The following is a 24,999-nucleotide window of genomic DNA, read 5'->3' on the forward strand; positions in this document are numbered from 1 at the left end:
TTTTCCTGGCTCAGAATGGGCCTTTGGGGGGGGATGGGGGACTAGCACGGCAGTAAGCGTGATCGCTCCGCGTACGGTAAATTACTCTGTGTTACCTTATTTGACAGAAATCTATGCACTGACATGTTATTTCTAACAATTTCATAAACAAAAATGTATATTATGCTTGAGTAAATAAAGCCAATTAACAAAATTAACAAAACTGGTTTAAAAAAAATTATATTAATATTTAAGAGGGGGAGGGGGCGGCAAAAATTCCTCTATGCAGAAAAAACCCTGCCTACACCATAATGGATTGCTCATATGTCAGCCCTGTCGCTGATATTTCAGCTATTTCCAATCTCCTGTGAGGATATCTCTGGGCTAAAACCTCCTTTGATCAATTCTTGACTAAAAGAACAAATGTCAGATTTGGATCCACTGGCTCCTTGATGCCCCGATTGACACGTGCTGTCAAGACAGGGGTTCGATTGAAAGGTTACAGTGTGTCGCTGCTGGAATAACAATGCTCAGGGCGTATCCAAACCTGGGAGACATTCAGATTCTTCGATCTGGAACAATCTGTACTATTGCTGCGGCAGACTCTGTAATTTTCAGTTGGGTATGAATGAATTGAGGTCAAAACTTGCACAACGTCGGAGGCGGCAGACGTGTAGTCAGACACACAGGCAAATAGACTCCGCTATCTGGGGAGTTAAGTGTAAGTGGATGCAATCTGATGACACAGACAGAAAAGGAACGTGATGGTGTGAGTTCATGAGGTGACTACCAATTGCAATGATGTAGAGACAGTTTTGCCTGTAAAGTAAAATGTCTCAAATCTACCTGGGCTCTTATTTATGAAAAGATATGAGTACATGATGTCCTGATGGGCCCAAAGTCAAAGACATATCTGTAGTACAGTGCTAGGGCACGTAACCAGAGGGCATAATGTTACTAACTACTAAACTAAATAATGGAAAACTGTATTAATATGTTTTAAAACATATGCAAACAAATCATAACATAGTACTTATTTGCACAATTCAGTAATTGAACAATCTGAACGCACGTATACTTACCAGAAACATATGGCACGCTGTGGGAGGTTTAAAACGAGAAAGTCAGCTATATTTCAGTCATTTATATCCCTTTCCCTTTGTACGAGCGAGAGTAGAGTGAAACTAAAAGCTGTCAGAATCTGTGTGTATCAGCGTCACCGAGACTAATTCCTGCGCTGGACGTTTATTGCACTAGCGCCTAATGTAATTCTGGCGTTGATGTTTTTTCAACAGTGGACCAGTGTAAATGTCTGCAGCTTTGTACACTGGGTGACCGGCTAATTGATTACAGCCAGTGTGATGCAACATGGCACATTACTATGCTAATCCAGCCAAACCAAGTGATGGCAATGTGGTGTGCTTTGAGTGAGTGAGTGAGAGAGAGAGAGAGAGAGAGAGAGAGAGAGAGAGAGAGAGAGAGAGAAGAAAAAGAGACAATCAAGAGTGTGGGACTGAGGGGGAAAGAGAGTGCCTGAATGGCTGTGTGTCAGTGTGATCGCAGTGCGATTGTGTGCACGCCTGTCTGTCCCATTGAGAAACCTATAATACAAAAGCAGCAGCCAGCCTGGTCTCCTCTGCTCTCACAACATTGCTTGTCATCAGGATGACATTTGAAAACATCCTCAGAGAAGACAAAAGACTAAACAGTGAGTGGGTGGATTTGTCTGCGGCTAAGCTCCAGCTGGAAGGGTGAGAGAGCACACTAGAAACAATGCAAATTGAAGCCCTCGGAATATGTAATCTGCCTATTAGCCACTGTTCTGTGTTAGCATTAGCATTTCAAGGTGAGAGCTGGAATAATCAGGCTGCTTTAATCCGTAGCCGGAAAAAAGACTACAGATGTGGCGGGCATCGCGGCGGCTCGTTTTCTCGTTACTCGCTGCTGTCGCTCTCCCCCAGAACACCACCTGCCCTCTCAACAGGGGGGGCAGCTAGCAGGTGCTATTCTGTTACAGATAGCTCCGCACCCACATGATGGTATTTCAGTCCCGGCGAGCTTTTCTTTGCCGTCCTGCCCACGGAGATCAGCATGGTGCCATCTTGAGTCGCTCCTTCCGAGTGCTCGGATTGTTTGCACATGGACTTTATTATATTGAACGAGTTTGATTGGCATAAGAAGGGCTCAGCTCTTATGTACATACATTTTAGCTACTGCAGGTTCAATTTGCAATTTATAATGACTTTTTTATATGTTGAACTATGACTCCTCACTATATCCGCTGTTCATTGTTGGCAAAAATCATCTGGACCAGATGCACTTCATGTTGCCAGCATCAGCATCAGCATCAGCATCAGCATCAGCATCAGCATCAGCATCAGCTGTGGATTATACAGTAGCCTAAAATAAGAGGAAAATATTGCATTACTCTGGAATCACCACCGATATGTGTGCTTGGCACCGAAGATGTTGGCAAAATAAATAAAAAGGAAAACACACGAGAAAAAGAAAAAAATATGTCTTGAGGATTACCACTTTGTCTACACCATCATCCCCTTTGGCAGGTAACCAGCCATCACTGCAAGCTCATTTCTATTCCAAAAGGCTAGTTGGCTGGTATCTTACACATTACTAATCAGTCCTGGTGTGATCCTGACAGCGTGGCTGGTCTAGAAATAAAGTTCAATTTTCCTCCTCTGATATGAAGCATGACTGTCTGACTCATGATTTACATGTGCATCCCACACAAACAACCGCACACACACACACACACACACACACACACAAACAAACCAAATCCTACTCGGATTACCTCTGCTATTCTTTTTTACCCCAGAGAACAATTCTAACATGTTTTTCATCAGGAAAATGTTCTGTCTGTGGGACACTGTACCACATGATGATTTTAGAGCTGACATAATTTCATTTCACAAAAGGACTCCCTTGACATATGAATCCAACGGGGATAGACAGCACATTTATAACTGCAACGTGTGGCTGGGCAGGCCTTCAAAAGACGCAGAAATGTCAAATCGACTGTTCTAGCTGAACCTAAGTGGAAAAAAAAATGCTGAAGTGGGCTCCAAAGGACATACATATGTAAGAGCAGACGCGTACCTGTATCTTTTCAGTGGAGCACTTATAGTGCTTATAGCTCTCACCATAAAAGGTATAAAACACAGCAATTTCACCCATACTGGTATATTCTATTTTAAACAACGGATTAAGTACTGCTCAAGAATAATTACCGTATGTGCATCAGTCTCTTGAGGGACATGGCAATTCATTTTATAATGAAATTCAATGGAATATTTCTAATTGAAAATATCTGAAAAACGATTTTAGTGAAGCTGAGGGGTTTATTAAAAGTACTCCACACACTTTAAAGATCTGAATGTCTCCTCTGCACTTGAGAACTGCAACGAACAGCAAGCAATATTACTGCTCTGTTGCTCACTAATTGAGCCCTTTAAATTGAGTGGTCTTCTTCAGAATAAAGCAGACAAAAGCTGAAGTAGAATCATTTCATAGAATTATCTGAAGTGTAAAACCTGGATTTCTCATGGTAACGGATAACAGAAATTCACCTGATACATTTTTTATAACGTATACATGTTCTTGGTAATTGCTACATTTTCAAATTTACAGTACAAACAAGTATAGACTCAATGTTTGTCGCTGACTGTTTCCCTTTTTATTTTTACAGAGCTGTAAAAGGCTTCACTTGTCTAAAGCATATGTTTGATCTTTTTAATTTGCAAGAGTAAATGAGTAAAAATGTAACTTGGTGTCCTAACAGAGCTTTGATAGTACGATCAGAGTGAGATCAGTGACTTCATTCATTCACCATATAATAATGAGCAGTTGTTGCAGTTGCTGTTACTTTGTGCAGCCCTTCACTCATTTAAAAGAACACTGAAAGCTGTTCACAGTGAAAGCTAGTTGGTATTGAGTCAAATTAGCACACTTGTGCTTTGAACACTAGCACTTTTATGGGAGGTCACACACACATAATTCATTAAGGCTAATTGCTGCAAAAGTAGCTAATGCTGTCAAATGGGTGCTTTCTTTTCAGGAAGTCATGTCGAATGAAATATATTAAACAAGATCATAGCATTGTGATTCATATTTGATACTTTTTTAATCAACTGCCTTGTACAGAATCATTTACTGTCTGCACATGATGTGACCACATATACTGTGTTGCATAAGCAACTAGAATTACCACCTTGTGGTTGCAATCCTCCATCACCAGTCAAGTTCCAGTTTAGATCCATGTCTGTCCAGACTTATATACAGTAATATACTGTATGTAGTGAAGACTTTTTAACGCTATTTAATAAAAAGGTATTATGTGTATTTTTTGGCAAAACGTACATGCTTCACACACATCTTCAACCCTGGAGCATAGAATAACATGGGCACCAGAGGTTAGTGTGACCAATTCAGTATACAACTAGAAGTGAAATATGCTCACAAGTTAAATGGTTAAATCATGGACAGAAAAGTGTTTGTGCAGAACATTATGATGTCACAGTGAAGTTGACCTTTGACCTTTGGGATATTAAAAGAAATCACTTATTTTATCCTATTAGTCATTTGTGGGAAATGTCATAATTAGCGTAGGAATTCTTGAGTTATGGCCAAAAAAATGTGTTTTGTGAGGTCACATGACTTCATTTACGGATAGTTCCAGTGCCGCCGGATGTTCAGCCGGATGTCGCTCATTTTCGGCCGGATGTCCATCACCTTCCACTTTCTTTGTGTTGGCATTCTAAACTCCGGTCAATTCGGGAAACATCCTCCCAGCTAGAACCGACAATCAAGTACAATTCTCATCACACACTCGACAGCCATCGTAATTTAATGCACATGTTCCACCAAAACAAGTTCCTTCCCGAGGCTATTTTGCGGGACAGTGGCTGCTCTCCGGTGTTTAGCGCCGCCCAAGACGACTGTGATTGTTTAAAGAAATGCCAATAAACGTTTTTCTTCTGTCCAGACGGGCTTACGGACAAACACACACGGATCTCGCTGATGTGGAGGCATAATAAAATCCAAGTCAATGTTAAGGATTCAAAAGAGATTCACATCCCTGTGGTACCTGAGGCTACCGGCATGTGTGCTGTGCCAGATCCTAAAAACCCCTGAAGGCATCCTAATAAATACTTTCTGAAGCTTCTGTTTACATTTCCCAACCTGGTAGTTTTCTTGACGTCTGCAATTATGTGGGGAACTGGGTCTTCCCTTTTGGCCCCGTTGGTTTGCAGCAGCTCTCAGTTCCCACCCACTGACAAGCACTTGATTTAGAGTCCACTGTGGTGATAGTGATTTATGCCTCCGCTGATGATAGGTGTGCACATATTGTTTTGTCGATACGACTAAGACAGCTCAAGGTCATTGCGCGGTTAGTATTCAATCACTGCATCTTCCCCAGCAAGTGAAACTGTCACTACACATCCCAATTGATTCAGTCAGATCATAAGAGGTTGTTACTCCATGCTGCCACAGACAAAATTCAAAGTTTACATTTATCTAAGCCTCAGAAAGGCTACCCTGTGCCAGGGAAATATCAGGCTAGAATGCAATCATCTACTCAAGGCCATTTCTGAGTCACAGCGCGATGTACCACACTTCATTAGCCAGGATATTTTGAGCTCACTGATTAAGAGAGATGTAACTGATGTTTCAGGAGGAAAACTTGGCCGAGTTCTTTTAACAAAGTAGGATCTTGCACAGCAAATTTTCACATAGCACACAATTCCCTTATCAAGTCCCTTGTTAAGTTATAGGCTCTCTGATTTGAACAGGCAAGCTCTCTGACTCTGATCACGCACCCTGCTTCTGAGTGTAGCAAAAGGACTATGAACACTTGACAACATTATTCTCAACACAGTAGAAAAATGCATCCTGTTTAGCAAACTCATTGGGAAGCATATTATGCCACGCACAATTTGTGGCATGATAATTTATCCTGATCTTAAATATTTAAAATCCTGGGGTGAATTAACATTTTATTATCAACCTATTTTTTGTAGGAATAGCACTAAAAACATTAATAAAATCATCAGGTGTTTACTTGAATTGATTTTTTTCTCCGCCATTTAGTCAATGGCAATTCCCAGTGTGTTCCACAGTATCGTTATTGCCAGTTGTCTCGGGGAGGATGTAGACTCATACATCATGAGTTCCCAGCATTTCTTTTCAGCAGACAGCAAGAAATGCTGCTGGAGTTTAACATGAGGTTCAGGCGATCTAACACTGAACTTTATCCTGCCAAGGTGGGTGATACTTATCGTGTGCTTTCCCGAAACCTTTTGCACGTCGGCCAAATGATGAAAGTGTGGTGGAGCCACAAAAGCACAAGCATTAATATGAAGCTGCATGTTTGTCAACAAAAAACACACAGCTGGTTTAATTATGACTGGGTGAGTCACTAACCCTGACTGTGAGTCTTATGAATAATGGCCAATATCTGAAAAACTCATCAAACAGGCCAGTGGATTAAGCAGACAGGCCAGAAGTAACAAATAAGGCAAACAAGCTATCAAATTAAATGATTAAAATATAGTTACAGCTACCGTTATGGCAACTTGACCCCTGCTCATTTATTTCACATCATTTTGTTTTCTGAGTCAGTGAAAGTGGCTTCATAATAACACCTGGAGCTGAATTTCCCAGCTCTGTTGTAGGTCATTGTGGGTCACTTACCTGCTCTCCAGGGCCACATTGCTGCCCAGGACCCAGCTGTCCTGCAGCTGGACGCATTCCGCCGTACTCTGCAAGTCGGCCGCCAGGCCGGCTGTGGGCGGCGGGCTTGGGCTCCTCTGATTGGCCAGTGAGCTGCGGCTCAGGGACGTGATGGACGGATGCTGCTTGTGTGGGGGAGGGGCTGGTGGGAGAGGAGGCGGGCCTTGCTGACTAGATAGATGGTCACCTGGAGTGAAGCAGAGGGAAAGGGACATCAGCATGTATAGAGTCAAGAGACTGGGTTACTAAAAGACAGCAGATGGATAAGACTATGCATCTGCCTAGTATGTAAGATATGACAGCATGCAGCCACCTAACAGACCCAGAAAAGTAAATACAACCAAGAGCAAGACATTAAAATGGGATGCAACCACTGCAAAAAGAAGGGAAATAAGAGCTGCTTTTATGGCGACACACATAATAATTGTCGCAAAACGACACACGGCTGACAGTTGGGTTCTCTTAAACAGAAGGTCACTTAGAGAGGCAGCTGTTCTTTTATGGGCGCTTAACGCAATGTTTCACGTTTGATTACAGCCAGAGAAGACTCTCAAATAACTAATGACCAGAACATCCATTAGAGCTCTGAGAGAACAGGTTTTCCAATTTCACACAAAGCTGTGTAATTGGCCCCCAGAATGGCATGTGGTGATTATCTATCCATCTTCCCTGTTTAAAAGGTAAAAACCCACAGTGCTGACAATTCTGATTTGCTCCAATGAGCCCCAAATGGGTGTCGTCTTTCTTGCCTTACAGACGCTGGGAGAAGATTGAGAAAGCTGGGAGTCGTGTCTTTTAGGAGCTGTTGTTTTTGCATTGACAACATGGATTTTTTATAAAGCATTAAGGAGTTAAATTCAGAGCATACAAACGCTGGAGGTCAGTTCTGGTGTATGATTTAACCTTTGCTTTCTCAACCATGCATAAAGACCTTGTGGACTAAAAGCCCTGGATCAAAATCCGCTCTGTGCTATTAGCGAGACGGAACAACTTCATTGAGAGGGCACTAGTCTTTATTTTTGTCCACTCTATATGCTCTCACTTAACTGTGTCCTTTGCATAAAAGAAGCTGTTCATTGCAGCCAACTGAGCCTTGTTTTTGGTTGCAGAGTGCAAATAGGAAACACGTATGCAGTTCAGAACTAGGAAATCATTTCAACCGCTTTGGGGTAAAAACCTTTAGGCTACTGTGCATGGTATTGGTACGATTATTTCTCTCATATTCAAAGGGAGGGATGCATCAGAAATATAGTGTAATGGAAATTGTAATAAGAATGATTACAGAGAGTAAAACTATTCTCTACAAGTTAATTGCAGAGACAGTGGCAGCTGTAATAAAGTGTAGCAGATGAAGGTTGTACCAATAATTTTTGTGACTGATTACTTGCATGGATTTATAAAAAGAAATTATAGCAGAATTCATTTTTAGGACATCTGTTATATCTGTATAAATATAAAGTGACTGACAGACAGATAGCGAGATTAGAGACCGATAGACGAATGATTAAAGATGAATAGTATGGATCAGAATCAGGAGTGACAAGAGTGCACAGCGCCGGTGCAGAAGGCCAATCTAAGATTAATTAATTCCTGATTAGACTTTGATCAAACCCAATCAAATACGATCCCCTCATCACCCCACATCACCTTGTTCAAAGTCAATTCTGATTCCTAACACATGAATTACCAGTGATCAACTGCGGTATTGGCATTTGAAAAATATAAGGCCGCCATGACTGAGTAATAATGACTACAAGACATCCCAATCATCTCCTGGGCTAGACTGGGAGCCCCATTAGAAAAGTGCTAAGTAGGCTAATAGAAATTTGGATTATCAACCAACACTAGCTGGTTTTACTTCACCTCTGGGCTTTTTTTCAACTGTATGAGCCTGCAGCAGCCACAATCTCCACTTGACTTTCTGCAAAAGCATTTTTCATATAATCAGCACACACTAGTGCAACAGTACAATGTCAATGGAGGGGAAGAGGGGGATGATGATGAAGGAAAGGGAACAATCAGATGAGCTCTGAAAAACAGGATGATTTAACATGGAGGTAAGTGGGATGTTCATGGATAGAATGGAATTTTATTTAGAAGTACATTTTCTTTATAAGCTCAAAATGATCAAAAGAAGGCTTAATATCCATTTCAAGTAATCAAATCATATGAAATTTTAGTTGAGATAACTGCAGCATTCTCTTGATTACACAATTAAAAAAAAACATTTGGAAAAAAACATAAAATCAGCTGTCTTTGTTCTCCTGTACAAAAATGATCTGATTATCACACGCACATATGACACAGTCAGTCCTAGTAAACAATCCAACTTCCCTTTACACATTATTATAAATATAATAAAGATACACAACACATATTGCACATATCGGTTCCACCCATCCATTTATCTTCATGCCTACGTATCGATCTATTGGCATATAGTGCAAATCAACATCTTGATTGCCCTTGTTAAGTTTGCTGGCTGTCCTTCAGCTGCACAGCTTGTACTGAGAGTTTGAAAATGCAGCGTAATGTACAGTAACTTCAAACATAAAAATATATGCGATGCAGGTGCATTCCAGCTGATGGGAATAGTGCCGACACAGCAAGCGCAGAGGTGAGTTTTCAACAAGTCCAAACATTATCACTATCACAACTTTATGGTCAATCAATTTCTGATGAATCAATGTGTTAAAAGGCAGTCCTAAACTGTAACAAGAAAATTAATCGTGTTTATTTTAGGTGAAAGCACATGCTGAGCATAACACAAAACACAAAATCCCAAAAACCTTCAAAGGCACAGGATTTGACATGCAGCAGATCTGAGTGCATAATCCCACAACGAACGAAGAGAACATAAAACCCCATGAACTGAATTAAACCTACTGTGGGCATAGTTTGCAAAAAACACACAAAGCTTTTGGGTTTAAATAAGGTCTTCCACTTGACATGCTGCGTTTGAGTTAAAATGATGAAGTGAAAAGCGATTCAGTTTTGGGTTTGAGGGAAGCTAAAGAAGCAAAACAAAAGTCTAAACTACTAAAAATACAAGTGTGAGAACACAATGTTTTAACACAGAGAATGTACAGTTGGTCTAAGAAAAAGTGAGAAAAACAGAAATCTAAAGAAATATTTTCGCCTTTATCCTCAGAAGCTTTGCACACAGCAACAAGGTTGCTTTGCTACAATCAGGAGATTGTCCCTCTTTGACCATGCATGGTAACAGTCTTAAACAGCTGATGTTTTCCTATTTTTAAATGACAAAGAGCAATTATCGTTTGTTTCATTGTTATGTAAATGCAATAAAAATATGCCGAAGTTTAGCAATTGGACTAGATCCCCCGTATCATACCAAAGAAGAAGCTGAGGGAACAGCTATGAGAGCTAATCTAAAATAGCTTCTCACTCACCTTTCGGTTCAACAAATACACCCACGCGCCTCTTAATATATGAGCACATATAAAAGTCTGAGGGGTAACTACAGTGGTCACTTAAATCTGTGAGTTATTACTGAACACCAAGTAATGCTCTTTCAAATATTTAGATCTGAAAATTGACTCCTTTTGGATTTTGAGTGATTAATTATGCAAACAATTTTCTCAGTTAGAAGATGTTCTTGCTAATCTTTATTTGGTCAAAATCAAATGGTGCAATAGTTGCTTTTTTTTTTCAAAGGAGACTTGTTTACAGATTCTCTGTGCAACAACTAATCAAGTCAGTGATGAATTCACAAGTCTGAATTATTATAATAGAATTTTTCATTTAAATTGCATGCTTCGTTTCATATACAACTCCATGTTTCAGTCGAAATACTGTAAGTCTGGACTGTATGCTGGTCATTATTTTAATGACCCTTCCGAATATGGACCCTTCCGAACATATGACATGATGATGCGTTTCCTCATGTACTCGATTTCCCTGCACACAGTAGGAGTCAGTATGTCAGAGTGATAACCTCAATGTTATTCTGTGTAACTCAGTGAGAAAAACGTAGCACCAGCAGTGTAGTGGTTCAGTGTGCCTTCCCTGTGTGCTTTACTGGCAGAGTGGTGGAGGTTTGAAAGCCACGGGGGCAAAGCATGCAAAAAATATGGGCTTTTGGAACTGTATCACTTTGAATTAGATTATCCATTGCCTCGCATATGTTGGATTGCGTGTTTTAAAAAGAATAAACACACTAACCAATGAGTTTTAAGAAAGCTTGGTATTGTCTTCCATTAGGACAAACAGGGAATTACAGTAAACTGTCCTTTAAAGTGCTGACCAGGGACTGAGAAGGCCGACGTAACAGCTGTGCGGTTTATGGATTTTGCTTTGAAATCAGATCAAGACGGATGCCTCCTTTGCATAATTCCTCAACGTCAGCTGGTCATCATCTCAATCAGCAACATGCTTTAAAAGGACCTTTGTGATTAACACCGCATGCCTGCGCTGAAATTATGGACTAATTTCCTTCTTAATGGTGCTTGCAATATCTATCAAACAATGTTTTATGAAGCATTGGTATTTATACAGAAACTGGAGTAGATCTTTGTTTTAGTTGCTCTTAATACTCTGTTCTTAGAGGTTGGTTGTCTTAACATTCTCTAATTACACAGAGTCTCTGCAAGAGAAAAGTGCATCAGGCTGTATTTGTTAACCAAAAATATCCACAAGCAGGAAAACTGTCCATAGAAAACTGTTTTTCATGATACACTACACACAAAAAAATGGTTTGGGCTTGTCCATGATTCAGTCCATTTTAAATAAATGTGTCAGGATATCGTTGTCTGCAAGCTGAGTTCACATTTCACCACATTATTCTTGAACTTTTTGATTCCACTTATTGATACTCGGATGTTTATGCCTATTAGGATTCTATGATGTTCTCCTTTGAAAACATCTTTTTATTATTATTAAAGCATTGACAAGCCTTGAGTGCTGCGCATAATGTTCCAACACTGAATCGGGACACAATTAAAAGCCGTTTTGCACTCACTAAGCTTGGCAAGCTTGGTGAAAGCCTTTTCATATTCATTGTGTAAGTAATGCAAAAGGTATTGTGCTATTTTACTCTCCATTAGGAGACTGATTCAACTGCTAATGGAATTGAAAGGGCATTTGCCTCGACTGGCTTGCCCTTCACCAATAGAAAAATTGCAGTATGTGTGCATCACAAGTATTCAATCAAAAAGATCACAGAACTCATAGAGGCCATAGCTTTTCTATTACAACTTTTGGTTTTCATTTTTACAGAAAAATATTGATAATTGTAGAAGAAGAAAATACAACACCTCTCCTCTGCAAAGTTTGAATTTCAGAAAAGATAGAAAAACTAAAAGAGAGACCTCTTATAAAATCCCTGTTTGATTTTATATGAAATGAATAATGGATGAATTCCACGATAAAACATGCCATTTGGACCAGTAGGATGTTTATATATGTCAAATCAATAAATTAATTCTCATCAACGCCTGGCTTTGTATTCACCAGCACAGGTCTGGATCCTGGTTGAAGGTATGGCAGTATTCTTTAGTAGAAAAAGAGAGCCCCAACAGTGGGATGGAATTCAGGACCATTTGAAAAACCTTGCCCTTGGTGAGTTTTGGGATTTACTCTGCAAAGAGAGTTGGCAATTTTCAGTGGCTTGGGGTTTTGAAAAAAAAAAAAAAAAGAAGCTGGGTGAATTCCATCATATTTCCTGCCAGAGTACCTTCATTGCTCTCACAGCCTTGCCCACTCTTCTCCTGACTTTCTATCTGATCAAAGACAGAAATTTCTTTTAAGCTTTTTCTCTGCAGGGGAACCAGGATGTAACCAATATTTCAAGGATTACATAATGATTGCATTATAGAAAAAGACATAAATCCATTTACACATACATAATGTGCTCCTACCCAGTCATATAGCGGGCATTTGTCAACTCACACTTGAAATGAAAATCCTAGACTGCCATTCATCTAAAATGTAGAATTTGTATATAAATACACTTTGAAAGTTGAACCCACTGAAGATGCACTGTGAATAGAAGCAGATTCACATCACTGTTAGTCCTCTCTCTCTCTCTCTCTCTCTCTCTCTCTCTCTTTTTTTTTTTTTTTTTTTTTTTTTTTTTTTTTTTTTTTTTTTTTTTCTCTCTCTCAGACATTGCTACAGATGGCAGATCATCATACAGATGATGACTGCTTAGCAGTTCTTTCTGACAGCTCTCCGATTACATAGCAATTACACTCCTTCTCAAAAAGCTGCTTTGAAAATTAGCCTGCTGACAAAACACTTTGTTGTATTTATTCATGTATGGATAGCTTTGGCTTGCTTGTTTGTCCAGAGATATTGTGTTCACACCTAGGTACAATGCTACTGTTTCTAATTTCGGCACAGGCAGCTTGGTTTCTACAGTTCAGTACTGACAATATAATCTGTATTTTCTTAAAACTGGCACAGTCCACAGGGACGTGTGCCAGTCCTCACTTTACTGTAACACATTAATACTTTTTTTGTGTTGAACACAGCCATTACCTTCACCAACCAGTCAGAAAAAAATCATTTTCTATAATGCTCAGCAATTAGTGATTTTAAACATGCAATTCGTATGTTAATTGTCATTGTCCAAAGTAGAGTTTTACCATGTTCTTGACTACATAATGAAAACAAGTGGGTTTAACAGGAGTTTTTAAATTGAAAACAGCTTTGTGCGACTGAAAAAATTTGATAATAATGAACCAAAACCGTACAGAGACGCCCTGCAAAACCAAAACAATGAGCTGAAAGATCTAAGAAGCTCAGTAGAGTTCAGGAGAACTGCAGCAACAGGTGACAACTCTCTGGGGGTTAATCACTAAGTGACCCCTTTCCCATTACAAATAGTACACCAGTTACATTTCTCATCTCCATTTTCTACTGGGCACGTCTGAGCTGCCTTCCGACTGCATTCTGCGTTTTATTCCGTCCTCCGCCGCACGTCATGCCACACCGGGTGCGTCTCAGAAGCGGAGCATCTCAAGAGCGAAGTGTCTTGCCTGCCCAACTCGCAGGTTATACTGTACTGTCTCTACAAGTACTTTATAGAACAATCACGTTTATTAAGCTAGTATCTTTACCTTCCACTCCTGCAATTAAACTATGTGCCTTCTCTTTTTCTTGCCTGATAAAAAGGATCTGTAGTGTCTATTATGCTTTTCCACCTCCAAGATGAATCTCTCGTCATCCGTGGTGTTGAAGAGGAGACCTAAACGATACTGGGGGGTGTCTTTTGGTAAACTGACTGGATGCTCTCGTTGTTTCACTTCCTGCCCGGCTGTCCGAAAGTCCCAAGGCTCGTGTGAAAATAGATCTGGGGCTTATCTTTAGCACAGTGGAGCCATGAGCCGCTTCACGCACGCTTCTGGGACGCTTCTGGGACGCTTCTGGGATGCTTCTGGGATGCTTCTGGGACGCGCCGTGGCGCAGCTGGTGGAATATCCATCATTGATTTGAATGGCCACGATTGCTCGCTGGGCCCGCAGCGCCTCCGAAACGCAGCGCAGACACGCCTGGTGGAAAATAAGGGTAGGCATACTGAGAAACTAATGAACATACCCAGCCTCTAGTCTATGGCATACAATTGCAATCCCATCAGCCTGCGGTCCCCATTGCAACACTGATGTTGGCAACAAATGATTTGATGGTTTGTTTGCAGCTTTGCAGTGCTGTTACAATCGCAACAACAGCAGCAACCTGCCACTTCCTGTTACCGCATCATCCTTTTTGATCCAGGAAAAAAAGGCAGTAGGCTACAATGTCCCAAAACTGTATAATATATAAACAAATCACCAACAAGGACATAGGATATGGAGACACTGGAGAGACATGCCCGACATGCGTGTTTGTCCTGAACTGGCCTTCAGAGGAGTCAGTCATTCATGGATGGAACCTTGGGTTTGGGTGGTTCCATCCTCCTCAGGGATAATTTTGAACATTGAAAGATTTTACAGATTCACAGATTCACAGATTTACAGAAAACAACAACAAAACAGTTATTCAGTTTTTCTGAACTGTGACTTCTCTGACTAAAGCAATATAGATTTGAATTAGTAATTGCGCAAGAAATGTTGCCTACATCATCTCAGAGGGCATAAAAATGTGACATGTGTTCTCAGGAGAACTATTCATGTGCCTCCCCATTCATTTACAGCTCGCTTCCCTAATCACTTGAGAAAATGGTTGCAGTAAAAAAACAAACCACTCATGGGTGTATTGCACAGTCTTTTCCAATGGCTGCTATAATTGCATTTCCTGCGCAAATCACTCAGTTTTTGGGAAACAAAGGAAATAGTACCCATCTATAAATGGGAAAGCCTATCTATTCCTGATTAATTGTTGGCATATTGTTCTCAACTGGATGCACTCCACTTGCACAGATGACTACTTTTCACTTCCATTGTGAGAGATTTGAGGAGAAGGAGATTTATACAGTGTATATCTGTCACACCACATTGAATAAACAAATAGCATGAACCTATATAATATTCTATATATATATATATATACATATATATATATATATATATATTCAGAGGTTGATGTTTTCATACTCTGCTTTTGCACAAGGAAATTAAGTTATATACCCACAAGGCCCTATTATGATTAAAACTCAAGGGAGACCCAGACAAGAATATTGTTTTATCACAAACATCTTTTAATTATCTTAAAAAGGACACAATATTAATTGAAAAGATGCTGAATTGAAATTAAACATTAGTGTAGATCTGTTGGTTTGGTATAAAGAAAACTGTGAAGTTGACTGATAAAAAAATCAACAAGGTGATCATGAGAGAGTCGTCTACCAGCTGAACTACTATACTGATCTATATCAGTATATATATATATATATGTATCATTGATTAACTGATTAAATCACTGAAGATTTTCTTGATTGATCTATTAACAGTCAAAACCCCCTAAATATTAAGTTGAGACAATAAGACAAAGGACGGCAGCAGCTGGAACCAGTGAATGTTTAGAATTTTTTGCCTGAACAATTACTCAAACGATTAATGGATTGACAATCTTTTTTTATTTTTTATTAGGTGATTAATTGATTTTCTTTTGATTGTTACTGCAATCAACTTATCGTTTCAGGTCTTAAAGAAACCTCGTTTTAAAATATCAGTGTAGCATTTACCTCCAAAGACAATAAGATAAACAGATAAACTGACTACTGAACACTTTATAAACCGATTCATAGGTCAGCATTGACACCATGTTATATTGCAAAACAAGCAGAATGTCTTATAGCTGATAATACATGGTGAAGTACTTTATACTGTGCACATTAGTTCCAGATTCATTATTTAGTATTGCAAGTCTCTTATATACAACTACAATGAACAAACAATACATGTTGGTGCCTCTATAACTCCTCCTAACCGACTCCTCCAAGCATTCCTACATACAGTTCTCTAAGCCAACATTTCTTGCAATCTCTGGCTCCAGAGCTGGAGCTACGCACACAGGCAGAAAATCCCTCTGCTTTCCAAAGAGCTTTCCTGAGGCCAAGGCTATGAATTGATACCCTACTGTTGCATTACTCTTGGCCACAGAGCAGAGCACGGGACGAGAATAATAATAGGACAAATCACTGGTAATTCTTATACTGCTTACCAACTAGTGCATTCTAGTGAGTCATCTGTCAATATCCCCAATGGGCAAAAATGATAAAAATGTTGTGTTTGAATGTTTGAATATACAGTCCATGCTTATGTACACACACACACACACACACACACACACACACACACACACACACACACACACACACACACACACACACACACACACACACACACACACACACACACTCTCGCTGAGAAAAGCCTTTGAGCACTACTGATGTTATGGAATTTTCCGTCAGAACACCCTCTGCTTCTCTCGGAAAGAAGAACTAAGATGCAACCTGCGTACCCTCTGAGGCTTGGTGCATGCTCAATCAGCAACACGATATGGCCCACGGCTCTGTGCTGAGGTCACTGCTGGAGTCTTGAAGACTGATCATGCATGAGCTATCAACACGGTGTTTCCCAACCAATGTGCCAAGCTAGCCATGCTGCTTCTACAGCTACTATTCAGCTGCATAGACTGAGCTCCACCCTGAGGAAACTGGACTCTTCCTCAAACTCTGTGTTCTGTGCATTGAAATGGAACGTGTAAAAGGCCACTGAAATTATAAGCACTTAAAGGCAAGCTGTTTAATATTTTTATTTGTCAGAGAATTTTTGGTCATGCTGTGAAATACAGACACTGTTCTGTTCTGAGGACCAATCAGCTCTAATCAAGAGGATTTCACTTATTTGTACAACCTCGGTTGGAGACGAGGTCTCTCGAGTGGACAGGCATTACAAGTCATTAGTGAAACTAGCGTTGAAAGTTTAATTTGCCGTGCAGTCATTCTTAAATTTAAACCACATCCCCCCTTACATTTCAGAGTGGCTCTCACACATGTCTACAGCATGTTAATCAATGATAAAAGTAGTCAGGGAAGTCAGATGTACTGTCCTTCAAAATCTCTTTTAATGCTGCTGTGCTTGACAACAGAAGACAGCGCCGCGTGCGTTCCAGTCTTCATTCACCTTAGAAAATACCACCCTAAGCCTCATCTGTCATGTATCGGCTGCAGCCTAACATTTCACTTTGTTTGGCAGACATTGATTTTTACCTCCAAGGTGTTGTCAAGGAGGCATCCAACTCATACATAGCTCCTATGCTGTCTCTCCAGAGGCTGCTTTAGAAGGGATTGCAGGAACACACACACAAGGAAAGATCAGAGAAATAACTACATATGAAGGTAGCCTAAAATATTGCCGAATCTATTGAATAAGGACACTGGTGGGGCTGAAATGTGTGGGTGATAAGCCAGGGGCGTATCAAAAAAGCATATCTCAGTTCCTATTTTGTTGCCTATTTAAAGGCATGTTTGTTCATGTACTGTAATAAGCTTGGCAGCATGTAATCCACATTCAAATATATATTGTAGAGACACATAGCGATGCGACCTGATAGGACAGGGATCAGTCATCAAAGCATATCAGATATACAAGTGAGGTCTATTGAGATCCATTGTGGTTTTACGGGTGCTGTCCATGTTCTCTCAGCCAAGCCAAAACACTCTCAGGACACCAGACGTCAAAACACGTGGTCACTAAAATGCCCTGAGTCTCGTTCATCGGATTTATCCAATCCTCCATCCATATGTTAAGGGTATTTTCCACCTCAGCAAGTCAGATAACAATTTATCTACCACCGTCTTACCACACAACATCCCCCCCCGCCCTCCACACACACCAACACACACAGACACTTTATATTCATTAAGTGTCAAAATGTTGTAACAAATAGCTGGCTTAAAAGAGCAACAGTATATCTTATTTAGGAATTATTTGGCACCAAAGAGAAATGAGCTACGAGGTAGCCTTGAAGGTAAGATCCTTTCACAGTTTGATAATGATATTAACAGCAACACTAATTATAACAGAGTAGATGCACTTTGCACTTATGTTTATGTTTAGTTATAATGATCGGGCCAACATCATAAAATGCAGAAACCAAATAAGAATCACAAAATAATTAAAGGTACTGCTGCCACATATTGAGAGCTGAGAACAAGAAGTCGTTTTAACTAGTTTTTAATCAAGACAGAGTGTACAACCAAGCTAGCAGTTCTGAAAGGCTGTACACAGCATGCTGTTAGTTAACACAGAGTACAGCTGAGGCAGATGAGAATGTCATTTTACTCAAAACCACAAAATGAGCCACAATGCTAGCATGGCTGAAAAGGTATCTTGGCCATCATAGACAGAGGTCAGACAAACAATCTGTGTAATCTGAAGTAATAACAAATATTTTCTGTAAAAACACTGCAGTAACTGTAGAAACTATAGCAAATTGTAAATTGTCTAATCTTTTAGTGCTACATTGATCTGATGCTTTAAACAAGCCTTCCCTCTTTTGTCTTTTGTTTAAAAAAATAATAATAATAATTTCTATCTCTTCGTATATCCAAGTTTTAACATGTGTTCACATTACCAGTTTAAGAAATGGACGATAGAACACATTCTCAGTTGTGTACCTTGAAAAAATAAGCCTAATGATGACACAGTGACAGTTTTTTTTTCCAAATGGGCTCCATAGAAAGAAAAAGAGAGACAATGGTTTGGCTGAGCACCTCTCAGTCTGCTTACTTCTTGCTAAGAGGAAGCATCATAAAACCTGCTGTCTTTTTAAAAGTGCATGATAAATATACTGAATATTTAGAATTTAGAATTCCTCTCCAAAGAAGGTCAAAAGTTCAATAGCTAACTATTTTTACTGTGCAACACACTGAATTGTAACATACTTATTGTGACTCACTCTGGAGGAACATCAACTAAATGTTTGATATGCAAAATGTATTTTTTACTGCAGCTAATAGCATAAGCAGCAAAAAATATCATTCATGCTAATGGTTGCAAATGCAATCATTGCTATCTAATGGCTTTGATGAGTATATGTATAGTAGCCTAGTAAACCTGATGAGGAAAACTCAGTCTCCATAATGGAAATGAATATGCATGCATCTATCTCTACTTCCGCTTCAGCATATCAAATTAAAGTGTTGTTTTTTTGGTCTCAACAACTCCACATATATATTTAGATACATTTACATGGATTAATTAGCTCAGGTAAATGTATGTTTGTGCCTGTGACGTTGTAATGTGTGAGGAGGCAAATAGTGTTGACGTGGTAAGAGAAACAGAATAACAGGGAACAGGTAGCAGCCATGTGTTGACAGCATCCATTATACTTCTCTGTGCACATTCTCTATTTAGCCTTTTCATATGAGCCAACAGGGCTGAGCATATCTGCAGTTTAGTTGCTGTACGTGTAAACTATGCAATTTGTGTTCCACAGCAGGCATCAATTAGCACCTCTCTCACGCCTCTACATCTGAACTGCATCAAACTCGGTTCTTTGCTGCTCGGAACATGATGTGAATCCGTCATGACTCGACTGAAAGGAAGGAAATGTTAAACACTGAGCAGCTTGCTTAGTGCTCACCTTGGGCTTTCAAGTTAATAATAATTATGAGACATTGTGCTTTATGATTACAGATTGAAGCGGTATTCATCACTGTTGGTCCGTTATGTGACAAAAGGTACAGTATGATGGAAAAGAAAAAAATATATATTTTATCTGGGTTGCACCTGGAATTTTAAATTACACAGCAGCTGTGTAAAGCAAGGCCTTATTTAGCAAAGTTTCACAATATGAATGGATTATCCTAGCCTGGATAAACCCTGACGAACTTCCGGCAAATTTGAGATTTGCTCTGCAAGTCAGTCTGGCGAAGAGCCCATTCAAACCCATTTCCAATGTCCCCAAAATCGAGGCACCAATCCCAACCGTTGAGGCGGGCTTTATGCAACGACGATAGCGCAGCAACGGCGAGCAGCTTTTTGTTTACATTCAACATGACGGCTACCGAAGCGCAGCGTTACCCGGATCGTTGGTCTGATTGGTTGAAGGACTATCCAATGCGACCAGAGGCATTTGAGCGGCGTCCGTTGGTGACGCCCCTTTGGAAATGAACTGTCAATGAACCTTTCCCAGACCCACTCTCAGTTACAACTGAGAATGGTCTGTTGTCAACCAGGCTAGGATTATCTCTGAACCTCTGCATTTTTTAACAGATTCAGAAAGGATAATGAAATTAGCTGCAATCACAGATGCCCCAGATACAGCAGCACAAAGGTTAGGGCTGCACAATTAATCGCAATTGTATCTAAATCTCAATATGGACTAGTGCAATATCCAAATCGCAAGGGGGAGGGGGGAAATATTATTTGTTAATGGCAAAATATGTGTCAAACCATTCTGAATGAAGTATTGTGGTGCTGCAGAGATGTCCCGGCCTACAAATCGTATCCTACAGACTAAAGAAAAAAATCTTTGTTTGGTACAGATCCTCGCAAAAATCACACTATAATCATTTTAATTTCTTTCAATGTTAATAATTTTCAATCAGTCCCTCCAATATCGTGAATCATATCACAATCGCAATATCAGTCAAAATAATCGCAATTAGATATTTTCCTCATATCGTGCAGCCCTAACAAAGGTGATGTTTCATTATTTATTCCAACACTCTTTGCACTATTGTTCAAAGCATGTATGACATGTAACAGTATGTATGTATGACATGTAACAGTCTAACTTAGACAAGTCTGACTTGTATATAGACACTGTACATATGGACATCATACGTCTATGCATGTTGTTTGTTATATGTCATGTAGTTAGCAGCGTTGTTCTTGTTTTAGGTCTATTTCTATCTTTCCTGGAAAGTGTTTTTGAACTGAATCAAGAGCAACCTAAAACAATGTCCTTGTATTTGTACACACACTTGGCCAAAAAAGCAAATTCTGAAATGTAACTGCTGAGGCTGAGAGTTTACTTCACATTTTATTATACCAGGTACGTCTATCTTCACCAAATAATGATGTAAACTGGCCATTACATTTTGCAAGTAACACTAAGACACTTGATAAAAAAACAAAACAAATCGCAGGACATCCTATGGTAACATTAGCTTCAGGTAAAAAAGAAAAATGAGCTAATGACCTATGTGTTGTGACGACCCCTGTCCTTCTTTGTCTGCCTTTTTTCAGATGTCTGATGGCAGGGGATTGTTAGTGCTAACTGGGAACACCTGGGCCGCTGTTCCCAGTCTATAAAGCTCTCTCTCTCTCTCTCTCTCTCTCTCTGCCTTTCTGTTGCGGCCCCTGCTGCAGCTCTCCTTTCCTACAGGCACTGGCTTGTTTGGTTTATTCGGTTGTCTGAAGTGTAACCTTATGTCTTGTTTTGCAGGGTACAACACCCCATATACACACATTTATACCATTGGCTATACTGACATCCACAGCCCACATCTTAATCCTGAATTGGCAGTAGGGCTGTGTACCAAATTCTATACTTTTTAGGCACCGACTGAATTGCCTCTATATCAGGGGTCTTCAACTTTTTTTTAAGCCAAGGACCCCTTAACTGAAAGAGAGATGGAGCAGGGACCACCTACTACCCAATTTCAACACCTCAAGGATTAACTCTCATCAGCATCAGTGAGCCAATAGGCATGCAGCATGCTTCTACCAAGATCTAATAATGTTGGCACGCAGGAAAAACTACGTTACACACAGAGACAGGACTCACGTAGAAAATATTTGATACCCAGCCCTTATTGGCAGATTAATTTGGTTTAATAAATATTTTTTGTAAAACTTTATCATGGTGTGTCTCCTGTTTGTTGTGGCCTAAAACCCTGATCAGAGCAGTGTATACTGTGTCAAAATAGGAAGTGTCGAGATCTGGGTTGAAATTTGGGTATACAAGGTGATTGACTTTGGCAATGGAGAGCAGGATTTAAGTCCCATCCCTGAAATAACATCAGTGTTAACCATGACAAAGATCATTCCCCAATTTTACCCATGACAAAGAGTTTTCCATCACTTATTTACTACAAAGTAGTTTCAGTTGTCTTGTCTTAAACTTTTCAAAATGAGGGCTGATGACCAAAAATACTAATTTGCTTTTGAAGACCCTTACACACAGTTAATTCTTGGACATTTTTGAAATTGGTCATTATGAAAAAACTGTTTTTCCGTCATGTATTTTTGTTGAAACAGCAGCTTGATACAGTTGTCAAACTTTGCCGTTTTTTCCTCTCTGCAACGCACGCAGAACGTGCATGACTGTGAAACGTCTCTGCGGTGGAAGACACTGATCGTCCTTCAGCTTGAGCCTAATCATGTTTGCTTTGCCCCAATTAGATAAGGGAGGTGCGTCGTCAACACACAAGCTTTCTCATGTCTCCTCTGATGGTCCCTGTGCTTTTCCTCCTGCACACCAAATGGCAGCAGTAGGAGGCAAAGGATGGTTCACGTTCACACCCGGCTAAGTCATTTCACACTGGAATACATCCATCAGAATTAGGATCATAAAAAGCCAAGACGAGACTGACAATGGAAACTGAGAAGTGAAATCTGAGAGAAAAGGCGGCAGCGGGCAGCACATGGCTTTGTGTAACCATAAGTTGTCAGTTTATAAAAGGCAGCAGCTGGTTAAGTTTCCTGGCTAGGATTAATATTGTATGACCACACTGTGTAATTTTTACTCTTGACCAGATTATACGACGCAAGGCATATTGATACAGCAGCAAACCCACAGTTGGCACCACAGTCTGCAGTCACACTTGTTCCCAGTGTCATATTTCAGCCATAATGAACAATGGACTGTCACTATTTGCATGAAGCTTTCCTTGTGTGTATTGATAGCATCTTTTTTATTGGCCCCTGGAGTTCCCATCCCAATATATTAGGCCTGATAATGACATGATACATCACTAAGACAATATGTGCTTGAATCGTTCGAAGATGCTCAAGCAATGCAGAATTTTGTTATCGCCTCTGATGCGAGGCCCAGCATCAGAGGCGATAACAAATCTGGACTAACATGCAACACAGACAGTCAATAGATACACTTCACAGCCAATCTTTGATGCTGGACACAATCTGATACCACAGCTAATCACCCAACAGTATCTTTTCTCCCTGTAAGCGCAACAATTATATTGAGATTGGATGTTTAACGTTGAATTTATTTTTATCAGATAAAATAATCATCCAACATGAGTAAGATATGCTCTGCTGGCTCTAAAACCTCTACATGCTGCGGGCGCTGGGCAAATAACAAACGACAATGAATTTTGACCTCATCCTGATGTTTATTCAAGACACTGTCAATAATGTAATCCCTATGATTTAGTTAGAAATCACATCTGCCACATTCAGGTGAAGGCCACTTTGTCTCTTACATATTCATAGGCAGCAATATTGACTAAATGTCTTGTCTGGCTAAAGATACAATGGGAAGCGTGAAACTAAAGGATCAGTTGGTGTGAATATAAGCAGAAGAGAAATGCATACAGGAGATTCTGGGATTAGCTCTGAAAGCTAGTATGCTAACGCAGTCTCTTCACCCAGGTGTGGACACTGACTGACACCAAAGACTTACTGTAGCAGACGTTTGGCAGACAAGCTAACAGCGGTGTACAACTTCCTGAGGCGTAAGGAGTTAGAAAGACTTTGAAGTATCTCTCGTCGTTAGTAGCTAACGGTCAAAAACTTGTCTCTGCTCTCAAGACTTCCTGCTGTAAATCATACCTGTAGCAAGCCAACCTGCGGCTACTGTAGCACTCGGCAAAAAGAGCTCAATAACTGCAGGAACAGAACTACACGTTTACTGAGAATCTTTGTGTTCCCAGAGTGACAATAGAATCTCATTGTCAGGTGTTTAGTCAGATAAGGTCGCACACCCGAAGGGATTAGCGTCTGCTTTTCATCAATGTAATGCTTTTAAAAACAGGTTTAGCAAACGTGCGGTGGATCAACCAATTTAAATGCTAAACCTCTTTCTCTCCCACAAGATTGGGGCCGAGGGCTAAACACATACAGATAAACAAATCAACCTAGCTGTAAGGACTTGGAGCGAGGGAAAACAAATGAATGACCCTCGCAGCTTTATTTGTACAGGGAGTACAGAGGAAATGGTGATATAGCTTGGAAATTGTTAAGGTGAGAGGCCTTGTTTGGCGTGATAATACTTCCAGTGTCAAGTTCCTCTGTTAGAAAGAGCCTTCTTGAGGCACTGTATTCAACGCTAAATATGCAAACAGGGCTTCAGGAGTTTGAGATAACAGCGGGAGGAGGTGATTCTGAAATGTCACTGCTTCTGGTTTAACATAACACAGTTGTAGCCACTTGTATGTACAGTAACAATATGCACCGCCACTGCTCATATGCTACCCACAGCAGTAGTTGAATTAGAAGCTGGCTGGATCATGCTGGGAAGTGACATTACTCTTTGAGAGCAGCATAATGATCACTATCAATCTCTTCATTGTCGAGTCACATTAGTGAAATATCAGGGAGGAGTACTGGAAAGGGAAAGGAGACCGCCGAGAGACATCCTCCACCATGGCGGCATGGCAGTGCATTAATCACAGTGGTGGGACCTTCTGTGTCCAGGCTGAAAACTGTCAGGGCAAACACTTCATCCGACAGAGATGCTACTGTTATGCCGGGAGAAAATTCCTTGCTGGTGTCCCCCCCCACATTGGAAAGCAGTGCAAGCTCTCTTTGTGCAACACATAACTGTCACAGCTTTCTCATTTCAGATTCACATTTTCCTCTCAGGCCATTTCAAACGTCGCTGCTGATATCT

General features: G+C 40.2%; 1 protein-coding gene across 7 annotated transcripts in view; it reads right to left on the reverse strand.

Annotated features, from left to right (window-relative positions):
• The window catches only part of si:dkey-237h12.3 (teneurin-3), a 146,949-nt gene that overhangs the window by 69,896 nt on the left and 52,054 nt on the right, over positions 1-24,999 (reverse strand). For all 7 annotated transcript variants that reach the window (XM_039812705.1, XM_039812704.1, XM_039812703.1 and 4 more), the window contains exon 4: positions 6,691-6,916. In XM_039812705.1, the coding sequence (XP_039668639.1) occupies positions 6,691-6,916 (226 nt within the window). The remainder of the gene's footprint in view (positions 1-6,690; positions 6,917-24,999) is intronic.

Source organism: Perca fluviatilis, chromosome 10, assembly GCF_010015445.1.
Source record: "Perca fluviatilis chromosome 10, GENO_Pfluv_1.0, whole genome shotgun sequence".
Taxonomy (NCBI): Eukaryota; Metazoa; Chordata; class Actinopteri; order Perciformes; family Percidae; genus Perca; species Perca fluviatilis.